Below are 18,202 nucleotides of genomic sequence, written 5' to 3' on the forward strand. Positions count from 1 at the left end.
GTGCTGATTGCTTTAAAAGGCCGACAGTTTTGTTCAAATTTAGCAAGTCTCTTGGTTTTAATAAGCATGATTTAAGACACTTATATCTTTAAAACTACTGCAGAAGTTATCTAAAAAGTTTTTTTACTAATGAGAACCAGGATGCAGAGTCTCAAGAAGTTCACAGTTTAAACAATAATGAGCAGGATTCTCCTTTTGATTCTGCAGTCTGTTTTGGGTGTTGTGATAAAGTAAAAGAAACTTATATCTTTGAATTAAGTTTTTGACAAAAAACTAATATTGATTCAATGTTAATATCGGCTACATGTTAATAGTGTGTCTTTTCTCACTGAATGGAGCATTAGATATTAGAATCTTGTAACCGTCGCATTAGCTTTATCATTCAAGATTGTTCTAGCAGATTCTTCCTTTCTGATCCTCTAATTATGAAACAAAAGAATACACTTCAGAATTAGAACATTTAAAGAACTTTACTTTTATTGAATTCAAAAGCTATGTAAATAGAGATGATAGATTACAATTAGAGATTTATTTTTAGTTAATGGCACACGTCAGCTTATACCAAGGCCGGCTCTAGACACCAGCATTCCAAGCATGTGCTTGGGGCGGCACTTCTGCTTTTTTTTTTTTTTTTTTTTTTTTGCTTGAGGTGGAAAAAAACCTGGAGCCGGCCCTGGCTCATACATATATAGAACAATCTCCTTATCATAGCCTTTTTCCACTACCTTCTTCTTCAAGGGGACAATAAAAAGACATGCCTATTGGATCTCTTCATGGTCTGTATTGATAATCACTGGGATTAGTGCAGAATGACTTTTGGTGATGTGACAGGAGTATTGACCCTGACCCTAAATGGGTGACTGCGACCAAGAAATAAAGTCTGGCCCAGATCCACAGCTGCATTACAATCAGTGTAGTTCCAGTGACATCAAAGGAATTACATATTTAAAAGAAAGAAACAGCTTGGGTGCTTTTCTGAATTTGGGCATTGTGATTGCGTGTCTAATATAGCCACATGTATCAGTTGTGCCCCAGGCATTCAATTCACTTTATAGAAAAAGGTCATCCAGACACCAGCTAAGAAAATCATCTTGGAAGCAGATCTACTCTCCGATCCATGATGTATTTAATTTACGACATATATTTTAGAAAACAGAAGACTTAAAACTTGTGTGTGGTGCTTTAAAAATGTACTTTGCTAATTCAATGACTTTTGTGGATATGTATGTATGGCTGACCTAATATTTAAGATCATTAAAGAAAATCTTATTAAAGTAAATATAGTGAATATAGACCATTATGTGCAAATAGTTTTGTAGTTCTTAAAAAAAATCAAGAAAAACAGATATAAACAGAAATTTAATCAAATCCTTGATCCTACAGCCACATTATTTTCACGGATCATTATTTTCATAGGTTTTTCCTCATCAAGTCGAGGATTTCATTATACATCCGCTTAGGTGCATCGAGGCCCCAGATGAAATCCAGATGGTTCCACTCAGGAATCACCTTGTGGTAAACCAGATTAGTGACTTGTTGACGCAAAAGGGCAACATCCCTAGGGTCAGCAAGCCAGTCATTTCCAGCACTCCACATTGCAGTTGGGACTGGCATGTGCTTCACATTGTATAAGGGAGGAGTATCCTTTAAAAAAGGGGTTTTATAAAAGAAAAAAAAAAGAGTTTCATGTCACTAGAGGATTATTTTAAAACAAAGAACAACTTCATAATGATTTATTGTAGTTCTGGAAAGTATAGCACTGAAGACAAGAGAGTTGTGAATCAGAAATTTTGAATTTCCTGACAGTTCGCATTTGAATTTTCATCCGGAAAATTCACTGCATCATTTTTGGAACTAAGTTTTCCTAATTTCTTTAAAGAAACAGCAGCAGAACAGAAACATACATTTTAATATGCAAGGTTAGACATTCCAACTGGAAGAAAAGATCAACTAACTGATTCTATTTTGAAATAATTTTTTAATTTGGTTCCTAACCTTTGTTATCTCTTTCCCCTTTCCGCCTCCCCTTTTTAAAAAAAAAAAAAGAAAAAGAAAAAATCACAAATATTTCCCCGTTTGGAGAGGTTTACCTGATTATAGTGCAAATGGTTGAACAGGATTCCCCAGTCATAAGCTTTAAGTTTACCAGTTTCAATTGCCTAGAGATTAAAGATTAAAATCAAATTTATATATATTTTAGTAAACATAATTGTGATCATTGTGAGGAAAAGATAGATTCATTACTTCATACATTTGCAGATTTTTCACATGCAGAGGCTAATAATTCCCTCTGCCTTAAAAACCTGAGGGAGTGAAATACAGGCAGACAGCAGTTGAAGGAAAACTGGGTTGTCATAAATACCCCAAGGCAACTGGAATGGATGTAGCAGAGCAAGTCTGGTGCTTCTAAACAGATATATGGCCACAAGTGGAAAGTATTAAAAATATATGGTTACACAATGTTTACTCTGCTATAGCTATCTATAATTTAAATAGCATGACAGAAAAAAATAGATATTTTTTTACTGCATTCCCATGTATTCTGGTGTGGATGGCAATCAATATCAATCTGCAGGATAATTAACATCTTACCTCAAGGAAAAAAAAACTTAAGGTTTTGTCTACACTACCACGGTAAGTCGACCTAAATTACGCTACTCCAGCTATGTGAATAACGTAACTGGAGTCAACATAGCTTAGGTTGACTTACTGCAGTGTCTACACCATGCTGCGTCGACGGGAGACACTCTCCCATTGACCTACCATACACTTCTTGTTCCGGTGGAGTACCGAGTCACCCAGAGAGTGCTTTGCTGTTGATTTAGCGGGTCTTCAACAGACCTGCTAAATTGACCTCCGCTGCATTGATCACAGCAGTGTCAATCTCTGGTAAATGTAGAAATGGCCTTAATAGTAGTGCTGCCTTATAAGATTCTGTGCATTTATGGTATTTTCATGACACTGCCAAGGGTCTGTTTTGCAAAATATACTATGCTAGGTCATTAAGGAAGAATTAATTTTTTTGATGAGGCAATGCCATCTGGACTGATAATTTATTCTGAATGACAACATTTCCTGACATAATAGTATGGGAGACTGGCCATAAATCAATTTTCAAAATACCACATATAATTGTTACATTATAATTGAAGGGTACTTTATGTTTCAGAAATTCTACCTGTTTCCAATGAATCATATTTTGTACAGATGTTCCCGCTGGGGCATGTGCTGTATACACATGTACTCGACTCTGAAAAGAAACATTTAAATTTCACAAGAAGTTTCATTCAGAAAGTGGCTCCATTTATTTATCATAAATCAATGGAGACAATTTCAAGGATAAATCAGTCTTTCAAACAAAAAAAAAACAACCCCCCCCCCGAGGAACAGCTGTAGATTTATACATACCATATTTAAGTTCTTCTCATTAAATCCACACAGCACAAACAGGATATTACCACAAATCTCTGATAATATCTCATGGCTACAAAATTCAACAGCAGCCACCTCACCAAAGTAATTGTGGGGTAAGAAATCTTTATTCCCAAATAAAATCTGTAAAATTACAAAGATTTATATTTATTACAATTACAGATATTCTTCCCGTCCCTTCCCATCCCTTCCCTTCCCTCTATTAATGCTAGAACTCAGATGTAATATAGGGGACAGTCTATGTTCAATGTATTTTTAAATAATTCAGGTGAGGACAGTTCCACCATATTTGGAAGTCAACTCCCTATTCCAAAAATCTCACTGTTAAGAATTCTTCCTTTAGATCTCGATTACTATTTTCTAATCCTTAATTCTTCCTAGTTTTACTCTTTGGATAGTCCTAAATAATTCTTCTCTTTCTTTGGTATTTGCAACCTTCAGGGCCTACTAAACTATCACTTAGTCTCTTGGCAAAAGTTATTGGCATTACCATGCCAGATCAGGTTAGTGGTCCAGTTACTGCTCTCTGCAGTAACACATGCTTCAGAGGAAGATACTAAAGTCCTCATAATGCAAATTCATGCCAGTTGGAGGAAGTAACTTCCAAACTCATGGCAGTTCATAATTAGTTTGTACCCTGAAGCAATAAGGTTGATATCCGTATTTTGTATCCTACATAGTACAGCTGAATATGCTAATTACCCATAAAAATATCTAACCCACCTTTGAATCCTGCTAGCTTCTTCCTTTTAGAGTTTTAGATTTGTTGCCCTTCAGTTTTACGGAATGCTACCCTTTTCTTGTATTAAGAAAAAGGGTAAGGTAGAGTGGCAATGCTTTGTTACCACCTCTACACCATTTACTATTTTATACACCTCTTGTGTTTCCCTTTAATTCATGCACTCTCTGAATAATCCAAGATTTTTTCCACTCTCCCATGAAACTGAAGTCTGCCCATGCCTCTAATCGGTTTTCTAATTCTGCTAGAACACACTTTAAAGGGTAAATTTTGGCACCGTAGATTACGGACCAATGTATGTCACTAGCTTTAACAGTGGTGCAGATTGCACACTACAAATCACTGGATATTCTACAGTCTCAACTCATTTTAGCATCCCTACCAAGAGGTCCCACTAGCTTTGGTCAATAGATATTCTGTGTGAAGGAATTGCATACCTTGATAACTGAATTGGGAAGTAATGCAAGCTTTATCAATGGGGATTTGGCATATTTCACTGTGGCTACAGGAGCTAAGGCAAAGTACATTTTGATTCTCTGAGCCAGCTGGGGCATGGTTGAAAATGCTATGAAAGCTGAAAATGAAGGAATAAACGTACACGTTACTATTGTGGAGTTCAGGCACAACATTTAGTTTTTGTAAAAACTATTTTACAAACTGCAAAGAGAACAGAAGTGTTGAGAATTTTCAAAGGGTCAGTTCAAAACAGAGGCTGTTTATAATGTAAACATTCTCTAGCTGCATTTGTGGCCCACACTTTGAAGTGCTCTGCTAGGTCGCAATTTTCAAAAGACTCGAGTACTAGGAAGTTCCCATTAAAGTTTGAGGATGAGATGATGACACTTGCAGTCTGAAACTTTCCTTCAGGAGAATTCAGCTGGAATGTAATTTAGTGCCTTTGCTTAATGAAATGCTGTGTTAAAACAAGGTTTTGACTATTTGAAAGTAGAGTCCTGAGTGTGCACGTCAGATTTCCCATAAAGTGTGATTATAGTCAGAAAAACAACTGTCAGAATGGCACCTCCTACTGAGATGTCCTTCCTCTGTATTGCCAGGCTCAGATTTACTTATGGGAGCAAATGAAGTAAATATTTATTACTCTTGTTAACACTGCAGAACCCAAATAACCATTGTAATACTGAACAGGCTCCTACTGTGGTTCATACATAAAAAGAATTGTTAACTGAATTTCTTTGAGTCCACCCTAGTATAAAATGGTGTATTTTTCTATATGGCGGTTATTATGCAATTCTAAACCCTAGCAAAAACAGGGCAATGGTGTTCTAAAAAGTTAGTTGGCCAAGGTGAACCACAGGTGTTCAAATACAATGTTCCTGCTCTCTGTTAGGATTTTATAATGTGCTAGTTGAAACATGTTGTTAACTCACATGTTATAGCAATACACTTTCTTCCTAAAGTGGGCAGGCTCAAGATAAAAATCTGTACTTTATAGTGTGCACCTTAACTACACACTCCAATTGCATCTGGGTTATGGAATGATTATGTGCGAGTCTGAAAAGAACAGAACATGACTTTCAGATGACAGAGCTACCAGGATATGACGCTGCCCTAAAAATTCTCTTCTGGCTGTCTGTGGTGTTTGCAGCACAAACAAAGGGAATTGGAAACAGGGTGCATGTGTTCATGGGAGGTGGGTGTGTAGCAAAGGAGGGAAGAGATCTAGCTTATAATGGACAGTTATTTCTGTAACTAAGGATACACAGTACTCCCCTTAACTTACCTACAGTGGTGCCTTGTGAATGGCCAACATAATACAACTGCTCTTGTCTAGTTTTCCGCACAATAAAATCAATCACTGCTGGAAGGTCATATTTAGCCATTTCATCAAAGCTGCAAAGGAAAAAGTACCACCTTTAAGTGTGATAGAATTAGGTATATACTTTTAAACACAAAATGTCTTTGAACCATAATATAGGCATAGCACATACACTGCCAGCCTCTCCATATTGTTTCCCCAAAGTGCCTCGAACGTTTATGGCTCCATCCACACTGGGCCAGAAACTGAGGTAAGGAATCATGTTTAAATCCTTTTCCACTATATCAGTCAGAATGATTCACTGTTCCAAACTGTGTATTAAAATATATATATATTGTTTGAGATACATCTCTCTCATATCCATGTTAGTTGCAACTCTGTTTAAACAGAGTCTCTAATGGCAATTTCTGACAATGATTGTCAGATACTGTAGCAAGGCTTTTGAACTTTTTTGTCCTTTAGTAAATTCATATTATGGTTAAAAGGCATTTGATTTCAGTTAATTTATCCTGTACACATAATAACTTTAGTAATTCCTAAAGAACTCCAAGCATGATATAGAGAAAGAGACAATAACTACACCTACATATTTAAATTTGTCCACTAATTCTGGGGGTGCAGTCTGACATATCGAGTGCCTGATTTTCTGAGATGCTCACCATCTACAACTGCAACTGATTTGAATGGAACTGGATGTGTTCAACACCTCTGAAATAATCCAGGTGTAATTGTCAAATTGGACATTCAGAATTACTGGACACATTTAGTGTTTTAGCCTAATTCTTTATTAGTTTCTCACTGAATTAGTGAAAGCTTTCACACCACCACTTTATAAAATAAAATAATTTGGTCACATCATTGTTTTTCCCAAACTATAGTCTACCTGAAAGCCCAGAATTTCTCTTGGTGCACTGAAAGGGTTACATGTCGTCTAGACCAGGTGTTCCCTCTGCTGTTTCCTATCCAAACATCATAGCCTGCATCTGCCAGAATGAAGCCCAGGCTGCTTTTAGCCATATTGGTGAGCCAGGTGCTGCCATCTGTAAGTAAACCATGCTGCAGAAACACAACAGGCTTCGGACCTGAAAGAAAGAAAGAGAGAGTGACTGCATATTCCACACAACCAAAACTTCTGTGACATTGATAATAAAATGACACTCATGCCCCAGCCAATCTCCTAACTCCAATACCTAGTTCTAGCCATATAGGGATTAAATTGAATTGCCAGAGACTGTAATGTGGAATTCCTTAAAGACACTTCTTACAAACAGGAAAACTACATAGAAGTATTCTCTCATTTGTACTGCTGAATGTTAAACAACAAACAATTTTATGGAAAAATTATGTTTCTCAAATGCTTTAATCACTAAATATGGAAAACTTAGGAGAAGATTTAAGGGAATGGCTTATAATTACCATGGCTAAATGCATACTGAAGTTGTACTTCAATATTAGTCCTATTATATTTGATTATCAGAAAAACATATTTGTTGTGTAGTTCAGGCTCCAAGCAGTACATGCCTGGAAAGATGTATCAGGCTAGTGAGTTTCATCCTGAATACTGGATCTACAGCCTCTCTCAGCCTCTTCACACAGTCCACACTAATTCCCATAATAACTGTATCTTGGTGCAGCAGTTTCTCATGATCTACTCCCACCATCATATGGCTATGTTCAGACCCCTCCTAATCATTGCTATAATACTGTGATTCCCAAAGTGGGATCCCCAGACTCCTGTGGGTCTGCCGTGGACTCTGCTGGGGTCGGTCCCTGGAGCCAGAACCAGCACACACTGGAACAGCGTTCCGGCTCTTTTGCCATGTGGAAGATGCCATTTTGTTCTCAAAATGGTGTCCTCTGCAAAGTGTGACCTCTGACACACTATGCATGCCTGGTCATACTGGAGGGGGCGTTCTGGTAGTACCAGAAATGAAAAGGGAACAGGACACATGAGATGCCAAAGAGTTCCTTGGGGAAAAAAGTTTGGGAACCAGTCCTATAATATTAAAAAGCCAGTTAAAGTATCATGAAGTCAGTGCCAGAGCATCTTATACCACTGCATTTCAGACCTTTTTCCCTTAAAGAGCATGAATCCCTTTCACTGCACTTACACCTATGGACACCATAATTAGCAGTAATTCAAGTTTGATCTATGTTGTGATCACTTGACCTGGGGACCTGGTGTCCAGAGAACACTGGCAGGTATAGGAGCCTTGCCTGTCCCCTCCTGAAAACAACTGGCAGCTCAAGCCCAGCAAGGAAATGACTATGTGTTTTACTGCACAGGAAGTGGTGCCAGAGAACACAGAGATTTGAACTGCTTGAAGGGGATGATGCTATCTAAGAGGTTTTTTTTTGCCTTCACTAGAGAGTCTTGACCAAACTGGGGACCAGCACCACTCACCTTCCCATCTTTAAACCTACTATCCTTCCACAGTTGCCCACCTCTTCTTCTTCCCCATCCCTAACACCACTGCAACAGTTTATGGGAACATTTAACCACCCCACGGAACTCCAACAAAGCAGTTAAAATAGAAACATAGCTCAAGTCCTTAACATATATTATCTACAACTAAAGATCTGAGATCTAAACAGAGAGGAAGTATATTTACAATTGACACTAGTTAAATGATTTCTTTGCAAATTAATGCAGTTATTCAAAATTAAGTATGCACAAATGAAATTGATGGAAGGAGAGAAGTTTTATGCAAAATTTAAAATATAGTGAACCATCAATCATCAGAAAAGCCAAAAACCAGGATTTAAACCCTTTTTAAAAATACTCTTATTGTTCCCAGACACAGTGTTGTTGTAGCCATGTTGGTTCCAGTATATTAGAGAGACAAGGAGGGTGAGGTAATACCTTTTATTGGACCAACTTCTGTTGGTGAGAGATACAAGTTTTTGAGCTACCCAGAGCTCTTCCTCAGGTCTGGGAAGTGTACTTAGAGTGTCACTGCTAACTACCAGATTGAAGAGATAGTTTAGCATAAGTAATTACTACATATTCTAATGGACCACTCAAGGTGAAGCAGCCACATGAAATATGTGCTACCTACTTACGCTAAACTATCTGTTCTATTCTGAGGAAGAGATCTGGGCAGCTTGAAAGCTTCTCTCTCTCACCAACAGAAGTTGGTCCAATAAAAGATATTATCTTACCTTCCCCCTGGTTTTTGTATTGCCAGTGTGACAGATATGGCAATTTTCTTCAATATCCTTGAAAAAAATCCTATTGAATTACCTTTTAGTATCTTTTGGGGTCCATTGTATTAAAATTTATGTATTATTGTGGTCTGGGATTATATGTAACCTCTCTAGGAGGAAGATGTGATGCAAGATCTGGATGATCAAAAGGACTATATTGAAGAATGTGCAAAACAAGAATGGACTTTTGGGACAAAAAGTGTTAAGATTCAAACATTAATATAAATCAAGCCTTTTGAATCTAGGCCCTGAGGAGAGGACCATTATCTGCTGATTACCTGAAGAGATGGGTGTGATGCTGTATACAACTGACTAGTTACACTAATAAAGTCACCAGTGTTACAAAGTTGCATTAAATCTTGTACAAAGTATGTAACTTTTCCACTGATATTTTACAATCTGTTATGTATGATAATCCTGTTTATATGCATGTATAATCTTTGTATCTGAAGTTATGAATGTTGGCTATGTACTTGTATCTTAAACATGTGTTGTATTCCTGGGTGAAACCCCCTCTAGATAAATTTAGTTCAGGGCTAGCCAGCTATGTGTTGATCAGTGGCGCAAGTAAGCCCGTATGGTCAGGTACACCATACCATCAAAACATTTATTGCTGGTACACTGTATTGGAAAGACATTTTTAAAAATGAATTTTAGAGCCCTGCATGGATACAAATTTATACCTGCAGATGCGGATATCCATGAATAAAAAAATCGGTATCCACAGAACCACAGGGCTCTCCCAGGAGCCACAGTGGCAAAAGGAGCAGAACGTGGGGCCACCGGTCCCAGGATCCATCACCCTGCACCGGCAGCTCCTCTGGCACAGCTGTACTGCCCCCCAGCCCCTCCACACAGCTGCGTCTCCTGGCTAGGGGCAGTACAGTCGCATCGGAGGACAGGGCTGGGGGCAGTACAACCATATCGGAGGAGCTGTTGGTGTGGAACACTGGCTTCTGGGAACTGTGGCACCATGTTCTGCTCCTTTCGCCACTGCAGTTCCCGGAAGAGCCCTGCAGTTCCACGGATACCAATTTCTATCCATGGATATAAATTTGTATCCTTGCAGGGCTCTAGTCATGGAACATTTTTTGTGAGGGAGGGAAGATGCCATACTGGTAAGAGTTAAAAATCTACTTGCATCACTGGTGTTGATGGCCCATTAAGGACACTCAGTGCTCACAATGGGCCATGGAAGAAACTCATCCCACCCTGTAGGTCTTCCTGCAGGTGCCTCAGACAGCAAGAAGCTGATGAACATATCACATGTCCTTGCATGGTTTGCCATGTGACCCTGGACTCCATCTTGGGCCAGTAACTTTCCATACAAAAGGGGCATTGGGCTTTATTTGGGATAGTGAATTTCCATGCATATGACAGAGGATATAAATTGCAGTTGGAACAACTCCATTCTGTCTTAATTTCCTGCTTCATTTCTCCAGACTGGATTTCTATCAAGGAAGCTTTGAACAAGGACTAATGACTCCCAATCTATTTGGGTAATTCCAGAGAAGCTTTTTACAAGTTAGCAGACTATTCCATCTCTACTCAAACCTGACATAAACACTTGGCAATCATTTATATGTATACGATCTATTAACCATTTTAACTCTTCTTTTCTTTTAACAACAAGTCTTTTGTTAGTTTACTAAGGATTGGCTGACTGTGTGGTTTTCAAGTAAGATCTGAGATACATATTGACTTGGGATAAGTGTCTGATCCCTTGGGAATAGAAGAACCTCATATATGGTGAAATGCGTTTTCAGTAGTAACCACTCACTCTATTAGACCAATTTGTATGGAAACCAAGGGCTGGAATGCCTAAAAGGGACTGTGTTTGACTTCTTGTTAACCAGTGTGGTGATACAGAAGTTATTTGTTACTGGCTTGGTGAACATAATTATAGAATAAATCACCAGCATTTGGACGATTGTCTGCCCCATTTCTTGGGGTCTGCCCTAACCGTGGCATTCTCAGTGTGGCCCATCCCAGGCACCCAGTCATGATGGGTTTTCACATTACATAGGCATGTGTTCAACTACAACAATAACCAAAACTTGCACTGAATTCAGACACTGTTATGAAGCTTTTATATGACTGATAGATTGCTGAAACCTATCATAAACTTTCTGTACTTCTTCCCCACCCCCTTGTCATTGCTGAATATCATCTCAATAACAACTTCTTTTTCAAACCAATAGCTCCCCCTGATGGATTCATTTAGCCATGCCATCACTCAGCATACAATGGAAAAAACAACCACCTCCCCCCGCAAACAAATACGCATTGGTAACATCCATTTATTTAGATTTTAAACTATAAAGAGATGTTCAGCAATGGCTCTAGATGCCCTAACATCATCAATGACATGACAAATACATTTACAGCAGTATTAAATAATCACTTTACACTAACGCAACAGACACCTACCTACTAAGACTATTTTGCATCTCTTGATCATCTTAGTTGTGCACCATACCCTTTTCCATTAGCCCTGCACAATGACACTTCCCAGGATCTAAAGATTTTCCCTTAAGCAAAAAACAAAACAAAAAACTCTGCAGTCTCTGTTTTAGGTTTATGGCTGGTGATTCTTCTGAATAAGCAATAATGTTGCTCTCTGCAGGGCAACTGATTTATATCACAACATCTAGATTGCAACAGTGGCACTCTAGTCATCCTGGTTTTTATCATGCCCAACATGGTTTATACTAACAAGACTGAGTTTTCCATACCCACAGGCAGAAACCTTTCACCTCTCCTACCTTCAGTTCATCTGTCAATTTTGTTTATTCCCTCCCCATCATCTCTCCATTCCCCATTATTTTGCTTGTATTTTTCCTCTTCCCTCCCACTTCCTCTCTCCTCGCCTCCCTCCTCACTCAGTACTCCTTACCTTGTCCTCTCACTATGCTGAGATCCTTACCTGCATCTTTAGTCTCAGGGCTTGTCTACATCAGAAAGTTGCAGCGCTGGTGAGGGAGTTACAGCGCTGCAACTTTGAAGGTGTACACATCTGCAGGGCATCACCAGCGCTGCAACTCCCTGTTTGCAGCGCTGGCCGTACTCCCGTTTTGTCTCGGGTGTAGAGGATCCAGCGCTGGTGATCCAGCGCTGGTAATCCAATGTAGACACTTACCAGCGCTTTTCTTGACCTCCGTGGAAGGAGGAAGCCTCTGGTAATCAAGCTGGTCTCCTTCCCTGCGGTTTGCTGGGTGGCTCCGGGAACGCGAGAGCAAACCGCGGCGAAGCGGGTCTCCTTTCCCGGTTTGCTCTCTCGTTCCCGGAACCCCGAGCAAGCAGGTCTCCTTCCCTGCGGTTTGCTGGGTGGCTCCGGGAACGCGAGAGCAAACCGCGGCGAAGCTGGTCTCCTTTCCCGATTTGCTCTCTCGTTCCCGGAACCCCGAGCAAGCAGGTCTCCTTCCCTGCGGTTTGCTGGGTGGCTCCGGGAACGCAAGAGCAAACCGCGGCGAAGCGGGTCTCCTTTCCCGGTTTGCTCTCGCGTTCCCGGAACCCCCCTTAAAGCCGCCCAACAGCGCTGCAGTGTGGCCACATCTAACACCACTTGCAGCGCTGGTTGCTGTAAGTGTGGCCACTCTGCAGCGCTGGCCCTATACAGCTGTACTAATACAGCTGTAACAACCAGCGCTGCAAAATTTTAGATGTAGACATGGCCTCAGTTTTTCATACACACGCCACTGTCCTTTTGTGACCTTTAAATTGCACTTCACTGCAGAATTTTCTTCCCATTTTTATACAGACAGTTAGCCCTGTTTAGCTATACTCTAGGGATTAGCAGGGGGAAAACAGACTACCTTTGCATTTGTATACTTTGCAAGGTTGCTTGCAGATGCAGAGTGGATAGGCTTAGTTTAGCCTAAGATCCAAACATTACATATAAAGACTTCTCTCCTCTTGACCATTTTCTTATTAATTTTTTTGAGCCACAGCATTTGGTTATTTATCTTCGAAAAAGCAACAGTTGAGAGGAATCTCTTATTCCAAAAGAGTTCCCACTAGACAACCATACAGCCCACCTAGAGTCAAATGGGCAATATAAATATTGATTTTCCCCATAACAAAAAAGTTTTGGTTTATAAATTTTAAAGAAACAAGTGATCACATACTTTCAGTGTTTCAATACTGAATTTATGCAAAAGATTAGAAACCTAACTGTAGTAAATGAGACAAGTAGGTTAACATTCAGTTATGTGTTCTACATGCTTTAGTTTACACCATGGAATCATACAGATAAAACAGATGACTAAGTGAGAGACCGGTTACCCATCTGAAGACTGACTGACAAAAAAAGCAGGAAATAAGCACTTCTCTAACAAGGGCCCAGACCACCCCTCTTTGCTCCTAGTATCATGGGAAAGGCTGAGATCCAATGGCTCCCCTGGGGTACAAGCGCAGGGGTGGTGTTGGGACTGTTCAGTAATACTTATCCCCCACTGTCAGTACCCTGCAGAAGCTCCACTACTGAAACTCTAGCAGAACTAGAACATAACTTTGTTCTCTGTGTGATCTACTACACAGCCACAGAAGGATTCTGCCAATGGCAGCATGGCTTCTGAAGGGCAAGTGCTGCCAGTTGGGGATCATGGGGGTTAGGAGTGGTGCAGAGCTGCAGGGTAGAGTAGGCTGTGGGAGGAAAATCCTTTCAGGGCACTACAGGGAAGGGCCTTCTCCATAAATCTCCCTTTATTGGATGAAAACTCCATAAAACCAAACTCCTGGGATTTTCTGGGACCCCTGTAAGCCTCTTGAACATACGTCTATGTTCTAGGTTAAATTGCTTCCTGACTTAATCAAAAGAATACAGCAAGTGTCTTGTTTAATATTGACATCAATTTTACCTGCGTTGTCAGCATGTACTTTTCCATGCGGTATTCTGTTAACACTAAGTATATAGCCATCCACTGTCACAACATCATATTCTTCACTGGGGTATCCCCAGTAGGTGATGATCTCACTCTGTAGGAAGAAAAATCAAAGGCTTTGGTCTTAGACTGCCAATGGGTTTTCAGTTTTTAAAGGCTTTCCTCGGCCATGTATGCACTCAGGATTTTAACAGGAAGGAGTTTCTAGTGGGATCATATTTCAAGGAATACTGAACTGTGAGGCACTATCTATTGTAGACTCTGAAAGTTTAATCCACAGATTTACATATTTAAATAGTAGCAATGTACATTTCATTGCTTCACAGAGATTTTTACACTTGAACACTTTACTTACAATATTCATATATGTTTCAGGATTAAAAGGTGTGTTATCACCAACAAGTCCTTGTGTTGACACAGTTTCATGGATCAAACATGTCACAACTACAGTCAGCCACATCTTGGGTCACTTAGAAAAAAAATGTATACTCTGTTAGTGCCATCAGAATCAAGGGTAACTTACACAAACCGTACCAGTTATGACTTAATGTAGCTTATTATTATTCATGTTTATTCTACAGTGTTATACTCTAGGAAAAATATTATAAAGTCCTGCTTTCTGCGTGGTTATTATACTGGTCATTAATTGCTAAGACACTAGCCTCAAACAAACAGCAACATCACTCACATAGTAGAAGTTATACCAACAGAACCTCTAGCGTAGAGAAACCCTAAGGCAGGGGGCTACCACACTTGAACCAAAAAATAATCCAAACAGGTTAAAAACAATTGCTATAAAGAATATAAACCACTAGGTGTCTTTGTGGCACCTTAGAGACTAACAAATCTATTTGGGCATAAGCTTTTGTGGGCTAAAATCTACTTCATCAGATGCATGGAGTGAAAATACAGTAGAAATGTACAATACAGAGCCAATTCAATTAAGATGGAAGTGGGCTATTCTCAACAGTTGACAAGAAGGGGTGGAAATCATTTTTGTAGTGCTAATGAGGCCAGTGTACCTTGTCAACTGTTGAGAATAGACCACTTCCACCTTAACTGAACTGGCCCATTAGCACTGACCCCCCACTTGGTAAGGCAACTCCCATCTTTTCATATGCTGTGTATTTATACCTCTGTATTGTATTTTCCGCTCCATGCATTTGATAAAGTGGGTTTTAGCTCACAAAAGCTTATGCCCAAATAAATTTGTTAGTCTCTAAATTGCCACAAAGACGCCTCATTGTTTTTGCTGATACAGACTAACACGGCTACCACTCTGAAACCTATAAACTATATGTAACAATTTGATTAAAGACATATATACTAGCAATAAAAATATTAAATTATTGAAATGATTAGCAATATTAATAATGCTCTTTAATTACTAATAGCTATGCTGGCAAGTACACTAGAGCATGTGACTATACACACCCTAATGTTCCTATCAAAAGTGTCTCCTCCTTCAGTTCCCCACATTTCAGGTATCCATGTGGTACATGTGAAGGCATGCTGCAGGCCTATAAGGAGATGCTCTTAGAAACACACTTTATTATACTGGGAATTGGTAGTGCAGATCCTGATGATCTAGGCAGATTAAAGCCCTTTCACAGATGGAATGTGCCTTAATGGTATAAGATTAAACCTTAACTACCTACATCTAGCTGTAATACAGGATACTCACTTGATTCCCTTTCTGGCTGAGCACTTAGAAGACTGGTGCAGGCATGCAGGTCCTTCCTGTGGATTACTGGAGAGGAACTAAAACACCCTCACCCTTTTGGAATGGTGCTGACAGTCTTTAAAGCTTGGAACCTGCAGGTTCAGATGCAAGCAGGTCAGGTCTCAGGATCCAAAATCCCAGATCCAGTATGGACTGGCTGCAGGACAAACAGGCTGCAGGTGGTGGCAGACAAGCCAGGCTGTCTCCTTCTGTTGCTGGCAGGTGGGGGAAGGAGAAGTACCCTCCTGAGGCTTTTCTGCTGGCTGAGGTTACAGATAGGTCAGTTGCTGGGCCTGGCAGTGTTGTGCTGTCCGGCTACAGGGAGACCTTCTCCCTGCTTCACTCCCAGGCCAGTCTTGCCATGTGGAGGAAAGCAGAGCTATTTGTAGCCTCACTCCTACTTTCCCAGGCGTCTGGGGATGTGCCCAGGGTCAGAAACTGCTTGCGGTGCTGCGTGGCTGTCTTGTGCCCTCTAACTGGCAGCTGGTGACTTCAGTTGTCTGTCCTCTTTCCATTGGAGGAGGGTTGCCAGGGTGACTGGGGGGTGGGGAGTGTTGTGTCCCCTTCCTCTTCCCTACTGCTGCCAGTGTGGACACCAGTGCAGCACAAGGTGCATTTCTTCTCTTGGGACACATCCCCTTTGTTATTAAAACCAACCTTAGCACCAAAATATGAATTAAAAAAAAAAAATCACAGAAACCTAGAGCTGGCAGGGACCATGGGAGATCATCTAGTCCTGCCCCCAGCACTGAGCCAGGGCCAAGTAAACCTAGACCATTCCTGACAGGTGTTTGTCCAACCTGTTCTTAAAAACCTCCAGTGATGAGGATTCCACAAGCTCTGGTATAGGCTTCCAAGGGAGATTAACTACCCTTATAGTTGGCAAGTTTTTCCTAATATCTAACCTATACCTATCTCCCTTGCTGCAGCTTAAACTCATTATATCTTGTCCTACCTTCAGTGGACATGGAGGAGAACAACTGATCACTATTCTCTTTATGATAGCCTTTGCATACTGGAAGACTCTTATCCGGTCCCACCTTGATATTCTTTCTGCAAAACTAAACATGCCCAGTTTTTTTTAACCTTTCCTCCCAGGTTAAGTTTTCTAAATCTTTTATGATTCTTGCTACTCTCCTCTGGACTTCTTCTGATGGTGAATTTGTGGTCTCTCTAAACAGACATGCTAGTCACAAGCAGACAGTATAAATAATAAATAAGGTTACAACATATCTACTCTGCCACTCCCTTACAGCAGTTTGGTACAAAGACAAGAAAGGGACATGTAATGTACTATGTTCTGATGTATCCCGAGTGTGGACTGGCATACAGTACTAACATGCGAGCTAAGTGGCACCTTATGTAGAGAGGGGAGAGAGAGAAAAAAGAAACTAGTAGTACTGTCCTATTAGTTTGCTGTGCACTTAAGATATTTTCATGCCACTGCACAAGCACAATTAAGGGAGGATTATTTCTTTCAATGTGGCAATGCCATCCAGACTGATAATTTATTCTGAATGCCAACATTTTATGACAGAATACTATGGCAGACTGACCATAACTCACCCAGGTTTTTTTAGCCTTTCCTCAGAATAAAAGTTTTAGAAAACCTGCCCTATTTTTGTTCTTCCCCTCTGGACCCTCTCCAATTTGTCCACACCTGTCTTAAAGTGTGGCACCCAGAACTGGATACAGTATTCCAGCTGAGGCCTCACAAATACCAAGTAGAGCAGAATAATTACCTCCTGTGTCTTAACTCCTATTAATACACCCCTTGAATGATATTAGCCTTTTTCACAACTGCATAATATTATTGACTGATTCAATTTATGGTCCACTACAACCTCCAGATCATTTTCAGCTTTAGCCAGTTGTTCCCCATTTTGTAGTTGTACGTTTGATGTTTTTCCTTCCAACGTATAGTACTTTCCACTTGTTTTTATTGAATTTCATCTTGTTGATTTCTGACCAATTCTTCCATTTATCAATGTCATTTTGAATGGTAACCCTGCCCTCCAAAGTGCTAGCAAGCCCTCCCAGCATGGTATCATCTGCAAATTTTATAAGAGTACTCTCCACTCCATTATCTGAGTAGTTAATGAAAATATTGAACAGTACCAGACCCAAGACAGACCTTTGCAGTACCTCACTAGATACGTCATCCCCCCCAGTTTGACAGTAAACCATTAATAATTACCCTGAGTGCAGTCTTTCAACCAACTGTGCATCCACCTTATAGTAATTTCATATAGACCACATTTCCTTAGTTTGCTCTTTAGAACAGCACGTGGGAATGTGTCAAAAACCTTACAAAATCAAGATACATCACATCTATAGCTTCCTCCTATCCATTAGGCTAATATCCCTGTCAAAGAAGGAAATTAGGTTGTTCTTGATAAATCCACATTGGCTATTCCTTATAACCCTATTATCCTCCAGGT

At 40.1% G+C, this 18,202-nt stretch overlaps 1 protein-coding gene across 1 annotated transcript; it reads right to left on the bottom strand.

Annotated features, from left to right (window-relative positions):
• Positions 1-556: 556 nt before the first annotated feature.
• Positions 557-16,206, bottom strand: LOC115655204 (lysosomal acid lipase/cholesteryl ester hydrolase-like). Its single transcript, XM_030570457.1, has 10 exons — positions 15,723-16,206; positions 14,394-14,507; positions 14,015-14,132; positions 6,832-7,030; positions 5,913-6,022; positions 4,609-4,745; positions 3,409-3,555; positions 3,179-3,250; positions 2,091-2,159; positions 557-1,644 (listed from the first exon to the last, which is right to left on the bottom strand). The coding sequence occupies exons 2-10, from the start codon at positions 14,496-14,498 to the stop codon at positions 1,411-1,413; spliced, it is 1,191 nt and encodes a 396-aa protein (XP_030426317.1). The 5' UTR covers positions 14,499-14,507; positions 15,723-16,206; the 3' UTR covers positions 557-1,410.
• Between the last annotated feature and the right edge of the window lie 1,996 nt (positions 16,207-18,202).

The sequence above is a fragment of the Gopherus evgoodei genome, chromosome 7 (genome assembly GCF_007399415.2).
Source record: "Gopherus evgoodei ecotype Sinaloan lineage chromosome 7, rGopEvg1_v1.p, whole genome shotgun sequence".
NCBI classification, from domain to species: Eukaryota; Metazoa; Chordata; order Testudines; family Testudinidae; genus Gopherus; species Gopherus evgoodei.